Below are 27,882 nucleotides of genomic sequence, written 5' to 3'. Positions count from 1 at the left end.
GATAACTTTCTCTGTGTGAGAAAGTAGCGAAGACTTTGATGATCTGTCTTGATAATAAAATCAGCTCCTAATAGATAGTGTTTCCAAATGGAAAGAGCATGAATTACTGCCATTAGCTCTTTTTCGTATATGGAGGCATGCAACTTTGCATCTTTAAGGCGCCGACTTTCATAGGCTATCGCGTGACCCTCTTGGTTCAAAACTGCTCCTACACAATCTCCAGATGCATCGCAGTATACCTCGAAAGGTTTGCGAAGATCAGGGACGGTAAGAACGGGTCCGTGACTGAGTAGATACTTAAGCTTTTCGAAAGCTTGTTTTTGTCGAGACTCCCAATGGAATGGAATCCGCTTCTTTGTCAGGTCATGGAGGGGACCTGCTATCGTGGCAAAAGCTCGAATGAAACGCCGATAATAAGAACAGAGGCCAAGGAAACTTCGTACATCATGTACTGTAGTTGGCGTAGGCCATTCTACAACTGCTTGAATCTTTTCAGGGTCCATTCTCACCTGGTTGTGAGATACTATATGGCCCAAATAGTGGATTTCTTTTAAAAAGAACTCACTCTTCTTAGCATTCACAAATAATTTGTGTTTGCGTAATTCTTCAAACACTAAGGCGAGATGCTTATAGTGTTCGTCTTCCGTCTCTGAGAAGATTAAGACGTCATCAAAGAAAACGCATGTAAAACTTCTATATGAGTGGAAGATTCTATCCATCATTCTGTTGAATGTAGTTGGTGCATTAGTGAGTCCAAAAGGCATCACTAAGAATTCATACAACCCGAAGGTTGTTCTAAATGAAGTCTTATGCACATCCTGAGGAGCTATGCGGATTTGATGATAACCGCTCTTCAAGTCTATACGACTAAAAACACTTGCTCCTTGTAACTCGTCAAGAATGTCGTCAATCCGAGGGATTGGAAATCGATTCTTGATTGTGATCTTGTTTAGAGATCTATAGTCTATGCACATGCGGAATGTGCCATCCTTTTTCTGTACTAGCAAGACAGGTGAACAATATGGAGAAGTACTAGGCCTTATTAAGCCCTTCTCCAAAAGTTCGTTAACCTGCTTGAGAATTTCCTCTTGCTGCATTAGACTAACTCGATAAGGGGGCTGATTTGGAGGAGAACTTCCTGGGATCAAATCAATGGTATGATCCTCAGGTCGCGAAGGTGGGAGTTCATTTGGAAGTTCATCTGCAAAACAATCTTTATATCTTTCTATTAACTTAAGTCTTTTTTGCTCTAAAGAGGAAGAAAGTTGTGAAACAGACACATCTCTCTCTCTTGCAAAAATCAAGTACGCTGAAACACACTTTTTCATTTCTTTCTTGATGGCAATGTGGTTGGCGATAGGAATACGCCAATCACCTGCATCTGCAAGTACAAGATACTCCTTTCCTTTATGAGCAAAAGATAAGGTTTTCTGAACATAGTCAGGAATGGGATGCATATGTAGTGCCAAGGCATTCCCAAGATAACATCGCATCCTTCAAGTGAAGCTAGTAAGAAAGACTCTTGATCCTTGTAGTCGTCGACCTTTAGATTCAACTTCCCTATGATTGGAGTAGAGTTTGAGTTCTGCCCTTTGAAAGCTGATTGCGCTTGAATAGAGACTCCAAAACGATTGGGCTGCAAGTTCAGGTCGTCAGCTAGCTGGGTAGAGATGAAGTTGTCTGTACTACCAGGGTCAAACAAAATAAGAGCCCGCTGGTTGTTGATACTACCCCATGCTTTGAGAAGAGCTCTTTCTTTTCCATCCTTGGTTGTATTTCCCTGTACATCTGGGACTGCATTGGAGGAGGGTGGTTGTGGAGGTTTGGTTGGACAGTCACCCTTCATATAACCAACTTGTCCGCACTTGAAGCATCTTCCTTCACTAATGTAGGTTCGCAACTCAGCAGGAGAGAGATATCTCCCTTTCTTGGGCTGATTTGGCTTTGCTTCTGCTTCGGAGGCGGTTCTTTTCTTCTTTTGAGAAGAAGTAGAAGAGGTAGGTTGCTCATGGAGAGCCTTCTGCTTGGCATGGTAAGTGCTTTGCTCCATCTTCCTTGAAGTACCCTCGTCATGTATTCCATCAGCTATGTGGGCTGATTCCATAAGTATCTGCAAGTTACCTCGAGGGTAAAGCTTCATAGCCTTTTGCAAGGCTTCATGCAAACCTGCTTCAAACTTGCGCATCTTCTCCGAATCGTCAATCTTCTTGAATGGAGTGACTTTCAAGAGAACGTCCCAAAACCTATCCACATAGCGTGGAACAGTTTCGTTCTCTGACTGTGAAAGTCGATCCCATTCTTTCTTTACCTCTTCCTCATAGATCTGGAGGAAGGAATTGTGCGTAGAACTGCTTCTTGAAAGCGGTCCAATCTTGGGTTTGCGATCTTCCAGGATAAGGGTTAACCACCAATTGCTGGCGGTGCCTTTCAGGTACAAACTAACATGGCGAAGCTTGGATCTTTCTTTAAAATTCCCTTCAGCAAATGCAACTTCAAATTGGCGCTACGAGTCTCTCCACACCGCTACGAGTCTCGACCATTCAAGGATATCTGCTCTTGGTTCAAGGGAGGTCGCAGACTGATCTTCGGGACACTATCTACCCGCTCATCGGGCAACCCGGATGCAACACCCGGTATTGTCACATGACACATCCAACCCTATGTGTTTGTGGACAAGCTGCTTCATAACAAGGCTTTCGTCAGTCCAGTCAGTCTAGATTAGAAGTGTTTGGCACTTTTGTGAGTCTGTTCGCAGACCGTGCATGCCCAGGCACTTAGTATAGATGCATATCCTCTGGTTGTACACAACATGATCATAAGCATTCCCATCAGAATCCATCAGAATCCTTTAGAGGAATTTTCCAGTGTATTTTACCTATTTTCCCTATTATTGACAATTTTCACTTATTCTTTTAAGTGACTTTTGTTGGGAACCGAGTAGGGCAAATTGGGTAAGATAATATATAAGCAAACCAAGGTTAGCACTATTTGGCAGATGAGCAAGGAGAACACAGGCCTTCGGCGACAGGTTCCCCCTCTCTCTCAGCAAGACTCCCTCACTTGGGCGATTTCTCTCAAGCAAACCCCCTAGCGTTTTTCATCCTCATCGCCATAGCTTCCAGTGATTGGCATTTTCAGCAAGGCAACATCGCCCTACACTTCCAATGCATTGCGTTTTCAGCAGATACCTAGATCGCCAAGCATCATCCAGGCCAGCGTTTTCATCCAGGCTTTGGTCGCCACCGATCTCAAGCCTTGGGCGATTTTCAGCAGGTAATTCAGCAGATTTTCAGCGACAAAAGACCAACAAATTCAGTGTTTTTTTCTAGCGTTTTCAGCAGAGCAGAATTCAGCCAGCAGCGTTTTTGGACAGCAGTAAAAGAACGGCAGAATTCAGCCCTTAGGTCGGTCTCGCCATCCCCGTCGTCGTTGTCGATCTAGCCTAGACTTGCATCAGTCACATGCATCCACTTTGTATCAGTTTGTGACATCAATTGTAGACCACTCTCGCCAACGAGAGTGGGGCCTTCGGAGGAGAATTTTACAACGTCTTGGTGTCGTATTTCTCTTCTCTCTCTATCTCACTGTCACAAAAATACGGAAGCGTAAACTGACGTTTAATTGCACTTCAAATACTCAAGAGAATTAGAGGGAGCGAGAAAACTTGACACTTCATTGGGGACCAGAAGATGGGCTGGGCCCCCCCCATAAAGAGAATATCTTTATTACTAAGGGAGAATCTTTACAAGCACAGGAACGGGGCATATGCCCGTCCTCTATTCTTTCTTCTGTTCTGTTCTGACTACTGACTGAGAAAGTGTTTCCACTTTCTTTCTGCTTAGGGGATTTCCCCTATTCTGCGAGACTGGTTGGAAGCTCTCGAAAAGAGAGTCTATCTTCCAAAACAGCTCATCGGAAGCTCTCGCAGAGGAGAGTCCATCTTCCGTTATGTGTTGCCTTCATGCTCATTCATTCATGCATCGAACACAAAAGAGAAACAAGCAAAATGCACACGCACATGCTTGCTGTAATTTTCTGCACATAACCTGAAATTCTTACCTGTGCACACTCCTATGCCGAAACAAAGGTCTTCTTCGCGATGGAATCGCGCCAAACTTGATGTAGACTTAGGATAAGGAGAGAGAAGAGAATTTCTATGGCTGATCTGCTGAAAACAGCCCTAATCGAGGTGATTAGGGGCTGAAAACAGAGAATTACAGCAGCCGCACTCTGCTAAGGGAGCGTCTACGGCAGCTTCTCGCGATGAAACTTCACCAGAAGGTGTCTATGACTGTGAGATCCCTTGTTCTTGACAATGGGAGCACAAGGCTACCACATATGTCGCAAGGGGCTGCTCTCAAGCTTCAATGGAGGGCTCCACCGCGTAGAGCACGCTCACATTAGGGGGGGTAGGTGCACTGCCAGCCTTGAAAATGGGGGAGGGGGGGCTCCTAAATAGCCATCAGGGAGAGGGGGCGCTAGGAAGAGAGAGAGGGTGAGAGTGAGAGTGAGAGAGAGTTAGTTTGCATTGGTAAGTGTGCCACTTGGCACACTTACTTTATTAAAAACTTAAAAACCATTCAACTTTTGACTTTAAAAACTTCTAGCTCATTAATTAAAAATGTGCAACTAACTAACAACTGCTACCAATGATTCTTTTATGAGAACACCAAAGGTCTGTCGGCGCAATGCCGCACTGGCACTGCACCGCCTTTACCTGTTCACACTTGTCCGGCCGTCCGCCCGGGCACGGACCGTTAAATTTAATTTAACGAAACTTACCCTAAGGCTTTATTAGCTTTATTAGCCTTAGGGTCACTGTTCTAAGGACCCCATCTCATTCATGTGCTTGTACTGACGCGCGTATTTTTCCTGAGCCTAAAATCTGAGGCTACTGCTTACCCCTTTCTGAAGACCCGATTTCCCAATCACTAGGGCTTCAGGGTAATTTCTGCTAAGGTCCCTCTGAGGTATTCTAGCCCGCATTTAGGCTCACCTGAGGCCTTGGAACTGCGAGGTCTATTCTGGTGTGCACACAACTAATTAGATAATTCTTTTTTCGTAAATAAATTAATTATTTACAAAGTCTGACTTAGTTACACTCACAGTCTCATACACTTGCACGCACAGTGTCCATTCACTTTGTTTATGATCATTGCACTCTCTCATTAAGAACGGAAGGCTCTTCCTTCCATAAAAACAAAAAGGAACCTTGAGCACATTATGGAGCATTCATCTTGAGAAAGAACAACATTCATTCCGCTGCACCTTAGATTGGTATCAGAGCTTTGGTAGTGTTCTGTATCACTCAGGGAAAGAACCACAAGAATCACAAGAATCACAAGATTTTTTTTTTTTTGGCTTGTTGCGGTCGCACGAACCCAAGTTCGCTTGGGCGTGTCGATTCCTAATAGTGTTTTTGAAGAGTGACAAGAATCCCAAGAAAGAAGGGCTTATCTAGCCTCCCCTTGTGCCTCTTTTCACTCATTGAGAGTGGAACGTGCACTTAGCGGCCGGTCAATTGACATAAGGTGGGAAAAAGCAACCTTGGTGTGAGCGCAAGGCCACCAAGGGGTGCGCCCATGGAAAAGAGAAGAACTCGGGTGAAGAGAAGATTCTTCTCAAACACGGAGTGTAAGCAAAAGAAGACCCTCAAGAACCTCAAGAACCCAAGACGCGCAAGAACCCAAGTTCTTCGAGAACTTAAGAACCAAAGATCATAGTGCATGGTCATCACCCGAAGCGGAATGGATACTTCGCATACAAGTGATGAGCATGGGAGTGGCGAAGAAGAGTTTTCCCCACCAGGAGGCTTTCCCGACCCTCCCCCTTCTCCATCTACGCCACAAGTTGTACCAAATTCTATGGAGGCGATGGTCAAGTCGATGATGGCACAACAACAAGAAACGAATCGAGTTGCGCTGGCACAACTAGAAAGAAAAGCAGAACGACAGGAAGCCAAGGACCGCGAGCGCGAAGAAAGAAACGAAAGAATTGCCATACAAGAAGGGACTCGCATTGCCTTGGAACGCGAGCGCGGTGAACGAGAAGAAAGAAAAGCACAAAGACAGGAGGAAGCTGAAGCAAGACGAGCGGCCTTGGAGGCCGATCGGGAGGTTCAAAGAGAACTCCGCACTCAAGAATTGGTTCGAGAAGTTCTTGCCTTGAAGTCTAAACCAGCCAAAGATGTTGGTAGTTCCTCAAGTGGCGTAAGCCGGAATGCGGACTCCAACAATCCAGTCACAGAGAAGTTGACTTTCAGTAAGTATGACTGTAAGATGGATGCTACGGTTATTCATTCTTGGTTGCATCAATTTAATGCTTATTTTGCGACAACTAAGAAGACAGGGAATAGCAAGGTTTTGACGACAGCTATGTACCTTGCCGGTGATGCCATCAATTGGTACCACGCATGGCAAGAGGCACAGTTAGCCGCGCACCTAGAGGAAGCCGACGAATTCACGCCCCTTTCCTTCAATTGGGCTGATTTCCAAGACAAGCTCAAGGCGCGGTTTATGCCACCTCACTACCTCGCATGATTGAAGGACGATTGGCGCGCTCTCAAGCAAAATGGTATGCCGGTTATGTCTTTCTCTAATCGTATTTTGCAGCTCGGCACTCAATTACGCAAATCGGATGCGGAGCGCAAGGAGGCATTCCTTTATGGATTGGACAAGTATATCAAGTATGAAGGTATTTGATCCAATTGATCTCAACAAGGCGGTAACGATTGCTCTCGCCAGGAGATGAAGCACAACAAGGGAAAGCCTAAGGAAAACAAGACTTCTTAAGGAATCCCTCAGAATTCTCAGAACACGCAGAATGGTAAGGACAGTAAGAATGGTAATTCTTCTAGACCTTCTTCCTCTAATTCCTCGGAAAAGAACTCTAACAATCCTGCAAAACCTAAGCTAATCCCCGATGAATTATAGGAGGATACATCATGGCTGAAGAACAAGTGATTTATGCTAAGGAAGGCTTGTCCTAAAACAGCCCCACCTAAAGAACCAAAGGCACCCACAACAACCACAAGCACTATAATGAACCAAGCCGAATCTTCTCATGACTCTGACACACACATTGATGAGTCTCTCAGGAAGTGTTATGGTCATGTGAAGGGTCAGCGTTTTATCATATTGTTTGATCCAGGCAGTATGCATGATGTGATTAGTGCCTCTCTTGTTTAGAGAGCCCGCCTAGAGGTTAGTCACAAATCTCCTCTCGAGGTTTCTGGCTTCGCTCTTGGTGTGGACTCTCTTATCACGAAAGAGTGCCTTGATTTGATGTTTACCGTTCAACAAGCTGCTTTTCGTCGGAAATTTCTTGTGTGTTCTCTCCTAGGATGTGATATAATTTTGGGCATAAAATGGTTTCGTGAGCTTAACCCTCTCATTGATTGGGAGGCTAACACTCTCACTTTGCATGCCAAAACTGACTCCCTTCTCATCATTCGTGCTGAGGATGGCTTACATTCTTTGCCTCTCATCTCTCATGTGCAAGTAAAGCGTGAATTACGACGAGGAGCACAAGCGGCATTCATCTATGCTGCTCCAATTTCCCAGAGCATTCAGGCTCTAGCTAAGTATTCAAATTTGTTTACCAAGTTTAAACATCTCTTTTTGCAGGATGATCTTTCACCTCGTCTCCCACCCGAGCGGCCGGAGGACCATCGCATCGAGCTTATGGAGGGGGCACAACTTGTCAATAAGGCTTCCTATCGTTTGAACAAGACCCAGGAGGAAGAGTTAGAGCGACAACTCATGGAGTTGGTGGCTAGAGGATTCATACGTCCTAGTGTAAGTCCTTTTGCTGCCCCTATTTTGTTTGTTCGCAAGAAGGATGGTTCGTCTCGTTTGTGTGTTGATTACAGGGCATTAAACAAGATTACCGTCAAGAACAAGTTTCCGATGCCTCGCATTGAGTATATCCTAGATAGGCTCAATGGGGTAAAGGTTTTCAGCACAGTGGATCTCAAGAGTGGATACCATCAGGTACGGGTATTCAAAGGCAACATCTTCAAGACCGCTTTTCGCAGCGATTGTTATGCCTTTTGGATTGAGAGGTGCCGTGGGTACATTTAATCGTCTCATGGTAGGTCGTTTCGGCGCTATGGTCGGTGTATGTGTGTTCATCTTCTTGGATGATATTTTCATTTTTTCTGCATCGTGTAAACAACATGACAGAGATGTCGAAAGGGTCATTTGGATGAGTGTCAGTTGTATATTGCAGCTAAGAAGTCTGAATTTTTTCTTACTGAAGTCACTTATCTGGGTTATATCATTTCTGCAGAAGGTGTCAAGCTAGATCCTGCGAAGGTGGAACATGTTCGTAATTGGGATTTGCCGAAAACTGCATATGATGTGCGTTCTTTTCTTGGGTTATGTTAAGCATATAGTCGCACATAGAGAATTTTGTATGCATTGCTGCACCTATGACTGATGTTTTGAAAGGGGTAAAAACTCGCCGTCAGCGCGTAGACTTGCCCGAAACAGCCATTGAGGCTTTCGCAGTTCTCAAGGTTGCGGTGACAGAGGCACTGTGTCTTATCCTTGCCTCTTAGGATGATCCCTTTGAGGTATGGATGGGTGCGAGCAATGTCGCCATAGGCGTTGTGCTTCAGCAGCATGGTCGTCCTGTAGCTTTCCTTAGCCGGAAGCTCAATAGTGCGGAAAAGAATTATTCAGTTTATGATAAAGAACTTTTGTCTGTCATTCACTCTCTTAAGCATTGGAAGCATTTTTTTTATGGTAGAGAGTTTACAGTTCGCACAGATCATCAAGCCCTCAAGTGGCTCCAGTCTATGCCTAGTGCACATTGGAGTGATCGCCAAGCACGATGGTCACAATTTTTTGAGCAATTTGGAGGTTTGATTGAATATGTGTTTGGAAAAGCTAACCCTGTTGTAGATGAGTTGAGTCGCAAAGGATAGATTTTGGCTCTTGAGTCAAGATCCACATTTTCTATTCAGGGTGAGTCTTTTGACAGTATGAAGAATCAGTATGCGGATTCCGAGTTTGGTAAGCATTGGTTGCAGGCTCTTGCTTTCCAAGGGCCAAGCAACTATCTCATTCGTGATGGTTTGTTGTATTTTCGTCAACGTTTATGTGTGTTGCCCTCTCTCTGGCCAACCATATTGCATGATGCACATGATTCTCTCACGGGTGGGCACAAGGGAATGAACACCACTTTGGAAAAAATAGAAAGATTCTTTTATTGGCCTTAAATGCGAAAAGATGTGTTTCGGTATGTCACACATTGCACTATATTTCAAAAGGTAAAAGCTCCTCGGGGTAAGCTGATGAGCGCGGAGCGGTGTGTGCAAGTGATAGAGCACGCGAAGAAGTGCAGGGTGTGTACCTTGGAGAGGGGCGAGTACAAGCAGAGAGGTGGGCGCTAGCAGAACGAAGAGGGAGAGAGAGAGGTAGCGCTAGATTTTGAAAGGGGAAGAATTCAGTGAGTAAAATGACTCACCTTCCCTTTATTAAAAGTATAGGACCAATTTTAAAGTTAGTGGCCAAGTTCAATGTGAACTTGGCCAAAGGTTAATAACCTTTAAACCATACACAAAAGGGGGCCATTTGGGCCTTTAACCCAACAACATCCCACTTAAAGGCATAAATGGCGCCTTTAAGCTACGTGACTCGCACCATCTCTATGCATAGATGATGTTGTGCTTTGGATAAGCACTTAGTGAGAGCAGCTGCTGGATTTTGTGATGTATGGACCTTAACCAATGTAATAAGGCCATCCTCAAGCACTTCTCGTATGAAGTGATACCGCACATCAATATGCTTTGTGCGTGCATGAAACATGGCATTCTTTGCCAAGCATATGGCACTCTGGCTATCACAACCAAGCATAGGTGCCTTGTCAGGCAAACCAAACTTGCTAGATAGACGTGCTAACCAAATGGCTTCTTTGGAAGCCTCAGTGGCTGAAATATATTCAGCCTTTGTCGTAGACAATGCAACAATCGTTTGCAATCTAGAACACCATGAAACAACATATCCCGCAAGAGTAAACACATAGCCACTTGTGGATTTCCGTGTATCCACATCACCAGCCATGTCAGAGTCACAAAATTCCGTCAACTCCAATGGTCCTTTACCATAGCAGAGGCATTTGTTTTTAGTCCCTTTCAAGTACCTCATAATGGACTTCACTGCATCCCAATGCAACCTGCCTGGACTAGCTATAAACCGGCTCACAACTCCCACTGCATGGGCTATGTCAGGCCTAGTAGCAACTGTAGCATACATAAGTGAACCACAAGCTGAAGCGTAAGGCACACTTTGCATGTCATTGGCTTCTTTCTTTGACTCGGGACAATCATCCTTGGAGATTTTGACATATGGCTGTAATGGCACACCAAGAGGCTTTGCTTCAGCCATGTTAAATCTGTCCAGCACCTTTTCAATGTACTTTTCTTGTGACAAATACAATAGGCTCTTGTCTCTTTGCCTTGTAACACGCACTCCAAGTATATGTTCAGCTGTCCCAAGGTCTTTCATTGAAAATGCAGATTTCAGCTGCCCTTTAAGAGCATCAACAATGCTTCTTTTCTTTGCAGCTATCAACATATCATCCACATAGAGCTCAAGAATGATAGGACTGCCATCCTCATCACGTTTGGTATACAAACAATGGTCTGCATGGCTTCTTTTGTAACCATGTTTAAGCATGAAGCGATCAAACTTCTTGTACCATTGTCTACATGATTGTTTCAGCCCATACAAGCTTCTATTGAGTATACATACCAAATGTTCCTTGCCAGGAATAAACAAAACCCTCGGGTTGCTTCATGTAAAGCTCTTCTTCCACATCACCATGCAAGAAAGCGGTGTGTACGGTCCATTTCCAAATCAAGAGCAGCCACTATGGCAAACAATACACGCGAAGTGGTCATCTTCACAACAGGAGAGAACACTTCCTGAAAGTCTATGCCCTTGGTTTGAACATATCCCTTTGCAACTAGCCTTCCCTTATACTTGGGTTTTGCATCAACTGTCTTGATTTTATACACCCATTTGTTAGGAATAGCCTTCCTTCCTTGGGGCAATTCCACCAAATCCCAAGATTAGCATGCAAAGCTTTAATCTCTTCCTGCATAGCAAGCTCCCACTTGTCGCTGTGCTCACATGTCTTTGCCTCTTCATACGTAAGAGGCTCTCCCTCATCTGTCAACATAATGTAATGCAAAGAGGGATCATATTTGCTCACAGGTCGTCTTTGACGAGTAGACCGTTTCACCTAATGATCCACATTATCCGGCAATGGGTTTACATCAGTGGCATGATAAAATCATCAACAATGGGCTGCTGTACATCATTTTCAGCACAATTTTCAGCATTGTTTCGTGGCTGCAAATGCCCTTCAGGAGCCTCAATTTGTTGCCCAACATCATCTGGCTCAAACACCACTGGATTATCTACATTTTCAGCCATATGTGGTGTATCCTGAGGGTCAAAAATAGGCCTAATAGGTGGCTGGTCGTACTGAAATTTGACCCTTTTATGGTCATGCTTTGAGGCACAATTGTTTTGAAGCAGCTTTGCCTCATTAAAAACAATATCCCTGCTGCGTACAACTGTTAGGTGCAGCGGAATGAATGTTGTATTTTCTCAAGATTAGTGATCTTTATTGCTCAAGGTTCCTTTTAGTTCTTAGGGAAAGAGAGAGCTTTCCGTCTTGTAGAGTGCTGTGGTCACGAACAAAGTGAGTGGATATTGTGCGTGCAAATGAATGAGACTGAGAGAAGGAGAGAGAAGAGATACGACACTGAGAGGTTTGTAAAACCCTCCTCCGAAGGCCCCACTCTCGTCGGCGAGAGTGGTCTACTTTGATTGCACAAATGCGTACAATGCAGATGCAATGGACAGATGCAAGTTGGACTATGCCGACGACGACGACGGCGACTTGGGTTGAAATCTGAGATCTTCTAGATACTGATTTTTTGGGACTGTTTCAAGGCTGAAAATGGACTGTTTTTGGCTGCGTTTTTCGAGGCTAATCTTGGGGGATCATCTGCAACTGAATGGGGTGGTTCTGCTATCGATTCATAGGCTGAAAACTGCTTTGCTTCAAGGCTGAAAGTCCTGCTGTAAAAACGCTATCAAAACAGAGATCTGCTGGCGTTTTGGAGAAGGAAAACGCTGCTGAATCTGGGGGTCTATTCCCTGCTGAAAACTCTGGATAGCAGTACTCCTTAGCGTTAATGATTGGTGATTAAAACGCTGAACTGCATGGGGGCAAAAACGCTACTGATGGTGAGGGATCTTGCTAATTCTGCTACTTCTTGGGGATCGCCAATGGGGATGGAGAGGGCAGATCTTGGAAACGCCAGGGAGGAGATAAAATAGCATGCACCTCCCATAGACTTAGTAGGCATGCTACATACATCAGAATGTACAAGATCAAGCACACAAGATTTAGGAGAGACACTGAAGGAATAAAAAAGATTTACTTGCTTGCCATATTGACATTCATTACAAAAGTCAAGCTTTGTGCCTTTAGCATCAAGCTTGTTCAAAGTACAAAGCTTAGAAAGGCCCTTTTGGCTCATATGGCCAAGCCTCTTGTGCCACAACTCCATGTGAGAGTTAATTTCAGCCAATGCAATAAACTTGCCCAATACGGCCTTTCCATGCATGAAGTAAAGTGTCCCTTTCTTTGTGCCCTTTACAATCAGCCTTGAGCCTTTAGTCATTTTCCATGATCCTCTCTCAAACAAGATGCTGTAACCATGCAGGTCCATCTGACCAACAGAAAGCAGACTCTTATTGATTCCCGGCACATATCTAACATCATGCAAGACAAGCTCATTCGTGCCATCTATGGAGAGATGCACAGTGCCAATACCCTCAATGGAACATGCATGATTGTTTCCAAGGTATACATGGCCATGCTTGCCTGCATCAAAAGTAGAGGAACACTCCTTGATAGGAGTCACATGAAATGAAGCACCGGAATGAACAATCCAAGTCTAGGATAATGCATCATTGGTAGTCAACAAAGCATCAATAAGATCGCTCTTGGTGCACTCTTGGTGATCTGCATGTCCTGTGAATGAACATTAAGAGAGACATCAATGTCATAAGCATCATCATCCGACAAAGTGGCACACAAGATGTCCTCTACATCTGATAGCTCCTCAATCACAACACTAGAAGCCACATTGGCCTTCTCTTTGTCCTTTGAGCTATCCTGTGCATCTGCCTTGACTTGACTTCCTTCTTCTCTTTCTTTTTGTCTCCCCCATTCTTTTTCCGTTCTAACTCGGCTTTGTAGTACCTGCAATCGGGTTTCTTGTGACCTTTCCTGCCACACTGATAGCAAGTCACATCACCCTTGCCTTTGCTGGCATTTCCCCTTTTCCTTACTCTTACTCTTACTCCTTTGTGCATAGGCATTCTTCTTTTCTGTCCTGCTTCTAACCATGTTGGAAGGGTTGCCTCCCTCGCCACTTGCTTTCCTCTTGATTTCCTCATTCAAGATAGAACCCCTGACACCATCAAAGGTCAAATTGGGGTTATTGGACAATGAAACCACCAATGTTTTCCATGACTCAGGTAAGGTCATAAGCAAGAAGATAGCTTTCAGCTTATCATCAAAAGAGGGCCAGCCTAAATCCTGCAAAACTGCGACAAAGTACTTGCGAACAACGACAAGTGCTCTGCAGCGCTCTTGGACTCATCTAGTTGCATGCCAACAAGTTTTCGCATCAAATGCACTTGGTTGACAGGCGTTGTATTCTCATACATTCCCTTTAACCTCTCCCACACATCAAAAGCACTTGTGAGACCTTTCACATCAGTGACTGTCTCATCGGTCATGGCCATTTTAATGTTTGTAACAGCCTTCCTGTTCAGGCTAACCCATGCTTCATCCGTCATATTCTGTGGCTTTACATGTTCAAATGCCCCTTCACAATCCTTAAGAAATAGGATTCCCTGAATCCTGTCTTTCCAAAGATCGAAACCTGTTCCATCGAACCTCCTAATCTCGAAGAGATTCTTCACATTCGAAGAAGATGAGGCCATAGTTGCACGAATAAGAGGGCTAATACACTGAATTTTTTTGGGCAAAATGCACAAAAACCGGAGTATAGCCTCACAGAGATGTGCACTACAGCTCCAAATGGTCACATGAGCAATTTGGGGCAAAATAGGTCGATTTAGGCGCAATTTTTTTTTTTCTGAAATTTATGCGCAGGAAATTTCAGCGAGCAAATTTGTGCTCAAAAACAACAATTTTAGTTGTTTTTAACCTCACAGAACATACATAAGGCTAATGCATAGCCTTTAGAAGCATGCATGAGCAAGAGCCTCAATTTGTAGCATCAAATTGCACGAAATTGAGCCACAAATGGTCATACATAGCCAAAACTTGTCAAATGTGCGTAGATTGCATCAATTTGCACTTTCCCCAATGTAGTCGCATCATAAAAACACTTGCAAAAACCTGCGTAAATATAAAATTTGCTGAAAACACTTGTTTTGGGACCTGTTTTTCGGCAATTTCAGTGTTTTCGAGTAGCGGGGACTTAGCAAAGATGTTCCCACACCTTAATACACGATTTGCAAAACCTGTATTTTGCTGATTTTGACCTTATTTCAGTCTGTTTTAGGTCAATTTGGCTTGCCAGGAGCTCTCTAGTGTCCGGGAACGAGTCCTTTGGCGATGAAATTGCAAAATCTCACGTGAAAGTTAACCCCCTTGGATGAAAATCAGCGTTTGCAGGTTTGGGAGTAAACCCTAATTGGGCTCTGATACCAGTTGATGAGCGCGGAGCGGTGTGTGCAAGTGATAGAGCACGTGAAGAAGTGCAGGGTGTGTACCTTGGAGAGGGGCGAGTGCAAGTAGAGAGGTGGGCGCTAGCAGAACGAAGAGGGAGAGAGAGAGAGGTAGCGCTAAATTTTGGAAGGGGAAGAATTGAGTGAGTAAAATGACTCACCTTCCCTTTATTAAAAGTATAGGACCAATTTTAAAGTTAGTGGCCAAGTTCAATGTGAACTTGGCCAAAGGTTAATAACCTTTAAACTATACACAAAAGGGGGCAATTTGGGCCTTTAACCCAACATAAGCAGCAAGGCCTCTTACTTCCGCTGCCTATTCCCGATGGACCTTTTCAAGATATTTCCATGGATTTTGTGACTAACCTACCACCAAGTTTGCATTCAAAGAATACTCAATGTTTGATAATTGTTGATCGTTTCAGCAAGTTTTGCATGTCGATTCCTTGTAAAGCCACAGTTACTGCACAAGATGTAGCACGGTTGTTCATTAAGCATTGGTACCCCCTCTGTGGTTTGCCAAAATCAATTGTTTCAGATAGGGATGTTAAGTTCACGTCCAATTTTTGGCGCGCACTCTTTGAAAATTTTGGCACTAAGTTGAATTTTTCATTGGCTTTTCATCCATAGTCAGATGGTCAAACTGAAATTTACAATCAATTGGCTTTTGATGTTTTAAAGTCATATGTGCATTATCAGCAGTCTCATTGGGAGCTCTATCTCCCATTGGTTCAGGCTATTTTGAATGACTCTTTTTCTTTTGCCATTGGTCGAACTCAGTATGAGGCAGCTTTTGGCCGTTCGTTCCAGTCACTTTTGACTCGCTCGGTCAGTCAAATGCCTGATGCCAATGCTGAAAGTCAGTCATTGGATGAGATTTGTGAGAGTGTGAAGCTTCGGCTAAGCAAGGCTCAGGAATCTTATTCACGGCTGGCTAGTAAGCATCGTCAGGATGTTTCGATCAAGGAAGGAGATTGGGTGTATTTAAGAATCATGAAACGACGTCTTAAGCAAGTTGGAAAGAAGTGTCCCAAGTTGTCTTTTCGTATGTATGGTCCATTTCCAGTCATTAAAAAGATAAATGAGGTTTCAATGAAATTGCAGTTGCCTAACTCATGGTCAATGCATAACGTTTTTCATGTTTCTTGGTTGAAAGTGTTTCAAGGAACGCCTCCAAAGGACATTTCGGAAGAAGAAGAACCCGAGATCATCGATGAAGCTGAAGTCACGGAGCCAGAGCAAGTGTTGTTGCATCAGTTTCGACATGGTTCGAAGAAGCAAGTGAGACAATACTTTTTGAAGTTCAAGGATTGAGGAACCCACGAAGCGGTGTGGGTCGACAAAGAGTTTTTCAAAGATTATCAAGAGTTGTTGACCGACTACAAGGAAGCCATGCAGCTCAGTACCAGTACCTCACTTTAAAAAGGAAGGGATGCCACGTGACACATCCAACCCTATGTGTCTGTGAACAAGCTACTTGATAACAAGGGTTCCGTTAGTCCAATCAGTATAGATTAGAAGTGTTCTGGTACTTTTGTGAGTCTGTTCGCAGACCGTGCATGCCCAGGCACTTAGTGTAGATACATATCCTCTAGTTGCACACATCATGATCATAAGCATTCCCATCAGAATCCATCAGAATCCTTCAGGGGAATTTTCCAGTGTTTTTACCTATTTTTTCTATTTTTGACAATTTTCACTTATTCTTTTAAGTGACTTTTGTTGGGAACTGAGTAAAGCAAATTGGGTAAGATAATATATAAGCAAACCAAGGTTAGCACTATCAGGCCTTCGGTCCTCTCTCTCAGCAAGACTCCCTCACTTGGGCGACTTCCCTCAAGCAAACCCCCTAGTGTTTTTCATCCTCATCGCCATAGCTTCCAGTGATTGGCGTTTTCAACAAGGCAACATCGCCCTACACTTCCAGTGCATTGCGTTTTCAGCAGATACCTAGATCGCCAAGCATCATCGAGGCCAGCGTTTTCTTCCAGGCTTTGGTCGCCACCGATCTCAAGCCTTCGGGCGATTTTCAGTAGGTGATTTTCAGCCTCTATCCATAGCAGCAGATTTTCAGCGACAAAAGACTAGCAAATTCAGCGTTTTTTTCGAGCGTTTTCAGCAGAGCAGAATTCAGCCAGCAACGTTTTTGGACAGCAGTAAAAGAACAGCAGAATTCAGCCCTTAGATCGGTCTCGCCATCCCCGTCGTCGTCGTCGATCTAGCCTAGACTTGCATCAGTCACATGCATCCACTTTGTACCAGTTTGTGCCATCAATCGTAGACCACTCTCGCCAACGAGAGTGGGGCCTTTGGAGGAGGGTTTTACAACATCTTGGTGTCGTATTTCTCTTTTCTCTCTATCTCTCAGTCTCATACACTTGCACGCACAGTGTCCATTCACTTTGTTTATGATCATTGCACTCTCTCATTAAGAACGGAAGGCTCTCCCTTCCATAAGAACAAAAAGGAACCTTGAGCACATTATGGAGCACTCATCTTGAGAAAGAACAACATTCATTCCGCTGCACCTTACATGTATACAATTGGCTGCTATTTTCCGATGCTGAAGGCGCACAGGCCCACATGCTATGGCAGGCCTACTGTTCCAAGAGTGGGAGGAGTATCACCGAAGTGCTACAAAACACAACCGAAAACATGAGAGAATTTTCTTTTGGGGGATTAGGAGATTAGTGCAAAATCTTCAAAGCTTTGATACCAATGTCAGGTGCTGCGAAATTGAAATGGTGACAAGATCTAGACTTTGCACTTCCACAAATCTTCACTTCTTTCCTTGCTTGGATGTGTACTATTTAGCATGAGAGATGGTTCCTTTTATTTCCTTGGGGGGGGGGGGGGGAGAGAGAGAGAGAGAGAGAGAGAGAATGACACCTGATGGGGTGCCAACCAAACCCCCCCCGTTGCTGGTGTGGTATTTGCTTTTGATTGCGTAAATGGAATGTGCACACATGCAATACCTCAATGCAGACTCTACTCACTCGAATGGAGGATGTCGCCGCGGTAACTCTTCAAGATGAAGCGGGCTGATTTGATGCACCTTTGGATCCGTTTCGATGAGGGGTTTCTGATGGCCACAAGGGGTAGATCTGGGGCTGATTTGCGCTCTTGATGTGAGAGGAAACAAGGCCTGAAAGCTGGCTGCAAGAATAAAGCTGATCCGTCGCGTAAAGCAGGGTTGGAAACACAGATGATGGACAGTGATGGGAGCACTCGATGCGGCGAGGGAACGACCGAGAAGAGGCTCAATGGGCGGCTAAAGTATTGGGCTGCAACAGAGAGGCTCGCGTTGGAAGATCCGGGCCGGTTCGGGCGAGGGAAAAGGGCTGAAAACTTGAAACGCTGGACTGATTTGCAATTCCGGAAGGTTGCTCGCCATGAAGGAGCACAAAGGCCAAGGGCTGATCTGCAAAAACACTGGGGCTGCTGGTTTGTGCTGGCATTGGCTCTCATAAATGAAAACGCTATCCGATTTTCTGCTTTTATATGACTTCTGGGTCAAGCCGGGAAAATTAGTTCAAGTCGGGAAAAATGTGCGCACACGGGCGATAACTCCCTGCTCGGTGAACCGTTTGACGAACCGACCGGACCGACATGTTCCTCTAACCTAGACAAACCTACATGCACGTCATGCCAAATTCTCACCGAAGTGTAATAACATCTGTCAAAACGCTTGTACAAACCATTTATGCAAGAGGGTTCTAAAACTCGAAAACCTAATCTAATGGACTCGTCCGGACATGCAATTCCTATAAACAGGCTCTCAAAATTGCCGGTACTAATCCTCCTAGGTTCTAGACACTCCTATCTAGGGATATGTGTCACAAACTACTCACGTGTCAAGCCACTAGAGAACGGAGCCAACATACAGATCCCGGCCAAGGAGCATAAACCCTAGAAGCAGCAGCAGAAGAAGTTTTGCCAACTTGCAAAGTCTTACCGTGAGGCCTATTTTTAAAGAAGAGTTCTCACCAACTTATGGGACCCCGTCCGATGGGGCCCAAGTGACTAAAGGCATTAAAATAAAACTCCCAGAAGCTTGTGTAAAAACTTGATGAGGTGGTAGCTAGTACGGACACTCGTGATTTGCGCTGATGACGTGGCAGCCTGTACGAATTTCCGCGAATTGCGTTGTTGATGTTGCAGGTTCCGTAATTCGCACTGACAGCTTTGGGCGGCAGCTTTCAAGGCCAGATGCTTTTGAGTTTGAAGCTTTTCATTGGCGTGGGGCCTTTAAATATGTGCCATGGGCTCATTCTTTGGCACGCTTCCGCGTGAAGGTGCATAGTGTGGAGTTCCGGCTTGTACTGAGTTGAAGCAATATAAAGAAATACCGAAAGGGGCTCCAAGGTTTGGGGCCACTGCTCTCTCGGGGTGGAACTTCGCCACTCCTCGTCTTGTGTGTCATGCTCTCTCTCTCTCTCTCTCTCTCTCTCTCTCTCTTTTGGTTCATTTGTTATTTGAAGTGTTTAAAGTTGTTCAGTCTGTTCTTTTCCGTTGGCACGTGGTGCTCGTCTCGTTACAATATTTACAGAATTGGTTCCGGAAGTGAATGAAGCATGTCCACGTGGCACATAGAGCCATGTGCATGTGACATCATGTCAGTGATTTGGAGGTTACAGATCTGATCTTGAGATTGTGGGATCTTGCACAATTTCTTGTGGCGGCGGCAGTTGATGAGCATGGAGTCCGCCACATGATAGTCGTGTTATGTATACATTCATGAGGACCATCTTGTGGAGACTATAGCCTTGAAGACTGCTCTATGGCATTGGGCTTTGCTACGGAGCTCATTTGCTACAGGGCCATCACAGACTTGTAATCGCTCGGACATGGACTACTCCCCATCCAAGCCTCTTGCAAAGGCACACCATTTGGTGGTAGTTGCAGCATCATCCCTTTTTTTTAAATTCCTCATGAGAATTATATCCTGGAATGTATAGGGATTAGGAGGACTGCAATTCATGCGTTACCGGGGGCGCCTCTGCTAGGAGCTACAAGGTTGTTTAGTGGGGGGCAGCGTTGATATTGTTTTGCTTGAGGAGCACCACTTATGTGAGAGTCAGATTCGGCGCTATGGACACTTGCTTGGTAGTACGTATGAGACATTTTGGTCAGCTCGCTTTGGTCTGATGGGAGGACATGGTGGTGGTGTATGTATGGCGATTGCAGAGTCTTAGCAGTCGGCCATTGTGAATAGAGGTATTGTTGTGCCTGGCAGAGTGTAGTGGAATACTTAATACAATTTCATGATGAGCTCATTGGGGTGCTCAATGGCTATGCTCCCAATCAGGCTAGTGCATGGGCTTGATTTCTGGACGTAGATATGTGATGCATTGCCTGATGTGGATCATTGGTGTATTGGAGGTGACTTCAACATGCTTAAGGACCTTGCTAATCGGATAGGGGGAAGTCAGACCACCTTGAATGACAACGACCTAGCAGCTTGGGAGAGGTCATGTATGACATTGCGGCTCTGATGTATGGTACCATGAGGCTTTTGTGCACTCCCCGGGCAGCTTGAGTTTCTCTAGATCAGATGGCTGGCAAGGTGGATCTAATCTGTCTTGGATAGATCCTTTTTACATGGGTGGCTGGCTAGGCTAGTGAGGTGGCTCCATGGAAAGCTCCTCTGTTTTTGATCACGCACTTGATGTTTTACTTCTGGAGGAGCAGGACCGAGTGGCTGGTCAGCAGCTGCACACCCCTAAGCGAGTCCTCTTGGATGAGGGCCTTTCAGTGGAGGTCGAAAGGATGTGGCAGGCAGCTATGGAGTCTGATGGGGATGTAGCAGATCAGTGTCCTACGTGTATCTCTGAGCTGAGCCGTTTTATGCATGAGACAACACTCATCGGGATTGGGGAGCTTCGAGAGCGGGAGCGACAACTTCTGAGGAGTCTTGCTGCTTTACAGAGACTCTAGGAGAGGCAGCCTGCTTGTGAGTGGATGTAGGGACAGAGATGCTAGGCCAGATAGGAGATTCGGGAGATTGTGGAAAGACCACAATTTTTTCTTTAACAAACAGGCCTCCCTGTGGACATAGCTTGGTGACAGAGTGATGGGGGAGTTATCACAGGCCCTGAACATTCCAGGGCATGGGCTAGACAGCTGCAGAGACGGGATGGTTCTTTACCAGTTGAGCCTGAGGTGCGTGATATTGCCAGACTTCTACGGAGAGCGTTTGACCTCAGAGGCTTCCTCATATCACAGAGAAGCATGTAGAAAGCTTGTCTGGACACGTATAGAGGCGGGTCTCTGATAGCATGAGCGCGGCTCTTGCACAGCCACTCTTGGAGGAGGAGCTTTTTGAGGCATTGCGGACAAGGTCGCGTAGCAATTGCCCAAGTGAGGATAGTTTGACCCCAGCCTTCTTTATGCAGTATTGGGAGGTGCTTGGGCTCGGCTTGCAGCACAGGGGTTTTCAACATGTGCTGGATAGAGGCAGGCTTTGCAGAGGGCTTGATTTTTCTTATTCCCAAGGGGGAAGGTGTGTTAGATGATATTCAACAGTGGATGCCTGTTACGATCCTCAATACTGTTTACAAAGTCTTAGTTAAGACTTTGAGTTTGAGGATTCAGCCCTTCCTTGGGAATTTGATTCATGCGAGACAGACAGGCTTTGTCAAGGAGCGTAGCATCCTTGACAATATCTTTACTGTCTGGGAGGTCATTGCTTTGGCCCGGATGCAGGATGAGGACTTTGCTCAGTGCTGTGATCCTTCTCAACTTTGAGAAGGCCTATGACGGGGTGGATTGGGGATTCTTGGAGGGCACGCTCTTGTGCATGGGCTTTGATGAGCTCTGGATTTGGGGGATTGCCCTTTTTTACAACACAGCTCATAGCCAGATTCTGATTGCTTGGGGAAGATGCCCTAAGTTTGCATTGACCAAATCGGTCCGACAGGGATGTCCTTTAGCCCCTTGCCCGTTTCTCTATTTTGCCGAGGCTTTGAGCATGTATCTTGCGGCTCAAGAGGTGGGGCTGCGTGATCTTGAGCTCCCCCTGCTGTTAGACTTCCACCACTCTATTGCTTCACAGGTCTAGGGCATGCATGTACGGCTAGTGTGCCTCCGGGCTGGCCACCCTTTGCATATGCATTTAGGCTGCATCATTGTCCGGCCGCCCACTTCTGGGCCGCGGCTTTGTCCGGGCGCCCTCATATATTTCATTTTTCTGTTGGGTCGTGGGGATTTTTATCAAGCCTTGCCCTGCCTCCCCTTGGGCACCTATATATGGGGCCCAGGGGGGTACCCACTTCCACATCTCATCATATAGAGATCATCTGATGTATTGACAAGGTCTTCAACTCATGGTAGGCTGATCGCCCCCTCTTCACCATATCTTGCGTTTGTGGTCTACTCTCTCTCTCTCTCTCTCTCTCTCTCTCTCTCTCTCTTCGGCACACGCGCACTCTCACATGGTATCAGTTGCCAGAGTTTGGGGTGCATCACCTTCAGCAACAGGTTCTCCTCCCAAGGGATCACACCAGCCAACGTTTTTGGAAAGCATCAACGTTTTTATGCAGATCTGCCAGGCACGCGATCGGACAGGAGGACCCCCCCTCCACCTGCGTTTTTGCAAGATCTCATCAGCCTTGCTTGCGTTTTTGCTACTGGCTGCCAGCGCTAGCCTCTACAGGCCTTATCCTCGCCAGAAATGCCCCTCTTCCATTAGCATTTTTTGTCTGCCCCTTGCGTTTTTTTTGGGGAGCTGGGTTTTTGGACAGCTGCAGCGTTTTTGCAGCAGGAGGGCAGCGCTCGGCATTTCAACCCTGGATCTTGCCTACTCGACCCGGCTCGGCATCCGGTGCCTTGCCGGTCCTGTTCCTCTTCATTTGCTATAGATTTCAGCCATACTTCCACTGCTGCTTTCTCTGTTTTCAACCCACCTGGGGATGTGCCATTGATTCCCCACCTTCCCCAGACCCTCTGCACCGCTTGGGACCCTGCCAGGAGTGTACGAGCATGCTGAAAAACGCTGGACAGCAGCGTTTTTGTCACCTGGCAGTTGCGTTTTTGGGTGGATAGCAACCACACGGTTTGTGTTTTTCAAAGGAATGAAGTTACCTCCTGCCAGGACACGGTCCGTGCTGTCTGTTAGTGACTGTTGTAGTACACGGTATCTTCGATATCGGCTTGATCATTTACGGACGTACGATCCTTGGGAGATCCATTCATTCCAGCCATCATTCGGCGATTGCGCACTTTAGAGGGGGTGGTGACTTGTGGTTTGCTATGGACACACCTATGCACTCATCAGAGGAGTTCACACAAGATATGGCCATGCTCATGGCATATGGGATTCCAACATTCCCATAGAAGACACCACCATCTTGGGTGGACAGACACTTACCACTTGACCTCGACATGTCAGATCACTTGCTTACATAGGAGCATCTACATGGACTTAGGGAGAGGATTTTGGATCTCTTCTTGGACATGTTCATTGCTTGGATCTACAAACTGGAGTGGGACTTTAGTGCTTTGGACTCTTTTGGAGAGTTTACCCGCGAGCTGCGGGAGATCAAGCATCATCACGCGACTACATCCGGAGTCACCCGGAGCTTGGCTTGGATGGTAGTGCAGTTGCTCTTCTATACTCCTGATCCTTTGGATTGCTACCTTTAGAGTTGCTTACACTCACCCTTGGTTACCTTACATTAGACTTATCCCCTGACCTGGGCAGCAGGTCACTCCCAACACATTCACATTGAGAGCCACACCGAGTTGCGGTTTGGTGGTGTTGTCGGCGTGGATTTTGTTTTGGTTGACACCGGAGGATTGGAGGCAGGATATACAGGCAATAGGCGCAGACAAATTAGTTTGGCCTTTCCTCTTCTCAGAGGATCTTCATAGCGCAGACTTCTCAGTCTAGCTTCCCTTCTTCATACATAATGATTACGGTGCAGACAGCTTGGTCTGACCACCCCTCTTCTCAGAGGCCCTTCATAGTGCAGACTGTTGAGTTTGGCTTTCCCCTCATGTTGGATTACCCTACCTACTGACAGGACACCATCCGGTGGTGGTCTGTGCGGTCTCTCGGTGACTGCTGCAGCTTACGGTAGCTTCTACAGTGCAGATTGTTTAGTCTGGCTTTCCTTGTTTCGGAGGAGTTTATGGCGCAGATTAGTACATCTGGCCTTCCTGGAGTTTTACACAGCTTAGCCACCTAGCCACACTGGGTTGCAGGTTCATGCATTGATAGGCTTTCAGCCATTCTCATGACGGTTCTTGGGCTTCTCCATTTTCTCCAAACGGTTTGACTACAGACACCACAGATCCTATTGGGCTATTGGCACTTCTTTTTTGACAAGGAGTTGTTTTCGCACTCAGTTCGGAACCTTCACGCAATATCTTCACCTTGTATCGACGGAGTACAACAGTTTGCTACATTGCTCGTGACGGCACTTTACCATGGAGATTTCTTGGCGGTTGGGACACCCCAGACTACTGCTACACTCGCGGAGTTCGCCGGAGTATTGTCCTTCAATGGACATCGCAGCGGACATCTTCATTATTTGCCTCGCATCTTTGGCTTCATGCGGTTTGTTCAGCATCAGGTGCTGAGAGGGGGTGTTAGACTTACACCACTCTGTTGCTTCACAGGTCTAGGGCATGCATGTACGGCTAGTGTGCCTCCGGTCGTGGGGATTTTTATCAGGCCTTGCCCTACCTCCCCTTGGGCACCTATATATGGGGGTACCCACTTCCACATCTCATCATACAGATCATCTTATGTATTGAGAGGGTCTTCAGCTCATGGTAGTCATGGGGGGCTGATCGCCCCCTCTTCACCATATCTTGCGTTTGTGGTCTACTCTCTCTCTCTCTCTCTCTCTCTCTCTCTCTCTCTCACACACACACACACACACACACGCACACACACACACACACACACACACACACTTCCGCACACGCGCACTCTCACACCTGCGGGGTCATGATCTTTTGTTTGCGGAGTTTGCTGATGACACTGGTTCATACTTGCATGACCAAGAGGCCAACTTGACTTGGGCAGAGCAGGCTTTGCTGACCTTTTGTGGGGCTTCAGGGACGCTTATCAGTTGGCGCAAGTCTGTGGCCTTTTGGATAAGTCTTTCCCCTACGCCTGTGTGGATGCCTGACTCTGGTTTAAGATGGATTCCATCAGGCACTGCAGTCAGATACTTGGGTTTCCAGATAGGACTTGATTTGTCACCAGAGTGGTAGATTGCACCTCTCCTCCTGATTATTTGGAGGAAGCTACGTCATTGGAGTACTGCACGGGAGAGCTTCCTGTGTGCTGACTTCCAGAGGACTTCCCTCCTTGAGCCGGACCCGATTTTTGACATGATGCTGGGTTTCGTGTCCGAGATGAGTTGGCCTCCTTGCGGTTGGGACTCAGAGGAACAGCTCACAGATCTGGAGCTTGCTGATTTGTTTCAGGATCAAGATGCTTGGCTGGCAGTTAGACTGGTCCCATCTGTCACTGATGCAAAGGGGGTTAAGGGGGTGATCTTTTTTCATAACCATAAAGATTCCGGCACGTAGGAGGCAATCTATTGCTCCAACCAAGTTCCTTGAGCACTATGTGTTGGTGATTCTTGAAATAGACAACTTGCTTGGCAACTCGGCCTGCTGAGATTCTTGGGTGACATATTGTCTCCTCCATCGGTTCCTCTCTTCATTCCTTCACCTCCTACTTAGTACTACCCATACATATGAGGATACTTGACTTCCATAAGATCTGGTATGCATGACTCTCTCATCTTTGGCACCACACAAGGTGCTTCCCCTTTTATGAGAACAGACTCCTCTGCTTGCTAATTGTCACAAACATGGTGGAAGAGCTTGGCTACTTTGAGCTTTCCAAAGGTGCAGCAAGTTGCTCACTCTTTCGTCAGTGGTCTTGCTAGCTGAAGGAAATTGTAGCATAGCAGATAGCTGCAAATTGCTTCTCTTTTTGTTATAATCTATCTCAAGTCTACATGAGGCATGTCTGCTTGTGGTTTTGCAGGTGTGGGTTTGCCCAGGGACAAGAAGCATATGACGAGGCCATAAACGTGCTTTTTACAACTTTGGACATGCTGGAGGAACACCTTGCATCTTCAAAGTTTTTGTGTGGTGATATCCTTACGCTTGCAGATATTCGCCTTTTTACAACCCTTTATCGATTTGATCCTGTCTATTATGTGCTTTTCAAGTGCTCCAAGAAGAAGCTGCTGGAGTACCCTAGTCTGTATAGATACTTAGGTGAAATTTTTCAGGTATGAAGAACATCCATGACCACTGAACTGCCTTGCATGAAGTGAAGTTTTTTTGACTGTAAATGTGCGTTTATGAGTAATTTAAAAGAAAATTATAATATTTGTATCTTAAATAGGTACATATGAGACCATAAAAACTGTTGAATAAAGCAGAAAGCTAGATTAGGCTTTATACGAAATACAATTTTACAATTGCCATTCCATGGAGACAAAGAAGTGAATCTTTGTATCAACGAAAAGTGCTCGTTTAAGGAAAATCTAGGATGGGCTCTTGGTAAGTTTGTTCGATCTGAAGACTAACATGGAAATTATGATTTCTGGAAGGTGATTATCAGAATGATGTTATCAATGCACAGGAAAGAGTAGGTCTTTTAACAACAAATTTTAGTTGTTTCAAATAAGCGTAGTGTGCAATCTCAAGTATAGGTAAGTGTCCTCTCCACTGATTGGTACAGTTTCATTGAGGTTGCTAGCTGAGCTTCTGTGTCTACTATCTGCATGCCTTGATACTGTGTTATCCTCGGCTCACATTTTGGAGAGTTGTCTTAGTTACTGTGACAATTGTTATCCCTTTGAAAGACCTTCTCAATTTCTTGGTTGATGCTGGTGTGATAGCTCATACTTGCCGTGTTCATGCGTGCCTGTTCCAAGGATTACATTTGAGGATTTGTTTTTCATTTCTAAGTTATCTTCCTGGTATTTGGTTTTATATATGGACGGTATCTTTTCCCTCTTTCTAATGGCCCCCGAAGTGTTAATATTAACTGCAATCTGTGCTGTAACAGACTTGTTGTTTTTAATATAATTTTTTGTCATCGGAGACAAAATCCAGGCAAATTGGAGGGGGTTGAGTGACACTTGAGCAGAGGATAAGTAGAAATTGGTATGCTTACATAGTTACTGGTTTTCTCTTGTTTTTTCAGATGTCAGGTGTTGCTGCAACATGTGATTTGCCAACTATAATGGATGGATATTACAAGGTTCTTTTTCCTTTGAATCCTGGTGGAATACGACCTGTCATTCCAGTTTCTTCACACCCAACCTCACTATGTGGAGATGATAAGCAAAGAGCTGTGTCTTCTTCCATAAGGCTGTCCTCCACGCCTTGAATGTCATGCCATGTCTGTTTCAAAATGCTTGGATTCGTTCAACCAGGGATATCGTGATGTCAAGGTGCTGTCCTTAATCACCTTTGAGCAGGTTATCGAGTTTGGAATGTCCACGTGTGTTTCAAAATGTTACGATTGGCTCAACCAGGGATCGTGCAATTCAACGTGCTGTCCTGGATTACCTTTGAGCTGTTTAGCAGCAACTTTGGGATGGGAGCCACTTAATCATGAATGTAAATTATGGCTGTATCTTACAGATCAGTAAACCGTACCTCTATTCTTTATGCGGTTTTGATGTAACTACATGTCTGTGCATTGAATGTGTGTCATAACTGCAATTGTACTACATACTGACTTTTCTGTAACATACTGTACTGGCCGTTTTGTAAATGCCCTGTATTTGGCAGCTGTCTCCCTCTCAAGATTTGACCATTTTACTTAGGTTTAACTCTTTTCTTGTAGCTTGTATAGGGCTGTTATATATCCCTGGTTGAACTTGGGTCTGTTGGTTCCCATTCCCTTGTAAAGGAGGCCCCTTTCCCTCAAGCCTCTGGAGCCTACCTATGCATCTCAACGATTCAATCCCTCATTTATTGCCAAAAATTTCAATTTTGAAAAAAAGGCTACTTTACTTTGCTGTACCATACTGTATGTACGTCATGTAAACAAAAACTATATTGGCCCGAGTGTTAGGATTTGACAGGCAACTCAAAATGTCAA

The 27,882-nt window shown here is 45.4% G+C and overlaps 1 protein-coding gene across 1 annotated transcript in view; it reads left to right on the top strand.

Annotated features, from left to right (window-relative positions):
• LOC147466145 (Glutathione S-transferase family protein) overlaps positions 1-27,610 on the top strand; it is a 47,193-nt gene extending 19,583 nt beyond the window's left edge. The window contains exons 3-4 of the mRNA XM_086524362.1: positions 25,804-26,053; positions 26,977-27,610. Of these exons, the coding sequence (XP_086380488.1) occupies positions 25,804-26,053; positions 26,977-27,162 (436 nt within the window). The 3' untranslated portion in view covers positions 27,163-27,610. The remainder of the gene's footprint in view (positions 1-25,803; positions 26,054-26,976) is intronic.
• The last annotated feature ends 272 nt before the right edge of the window (positions 27,611-27,882 follow it).

This window comes from Adiantum capillus-veneris, chromosome 1 (genome assembly GCF_014529385.1).
Source record: "Adiantum capillus-veneris isolate H3 chromosome 1, ASM1452938v2, whole genome shotgun sequence".
In the NCBI taxonomy this organism is placed as follows: Eukaryota; Viridiplantae; Streptophyta; class Polypodiopsida; order Polypodiales; family Pteridaceae; genus Adiantum; species Adiantum capillus-veneris.
The sequence above is the reverse complement of the archived record's forward strand: the minus strand, read 5'-3'. Positions and strand labels throughout refer to the sequence as shown.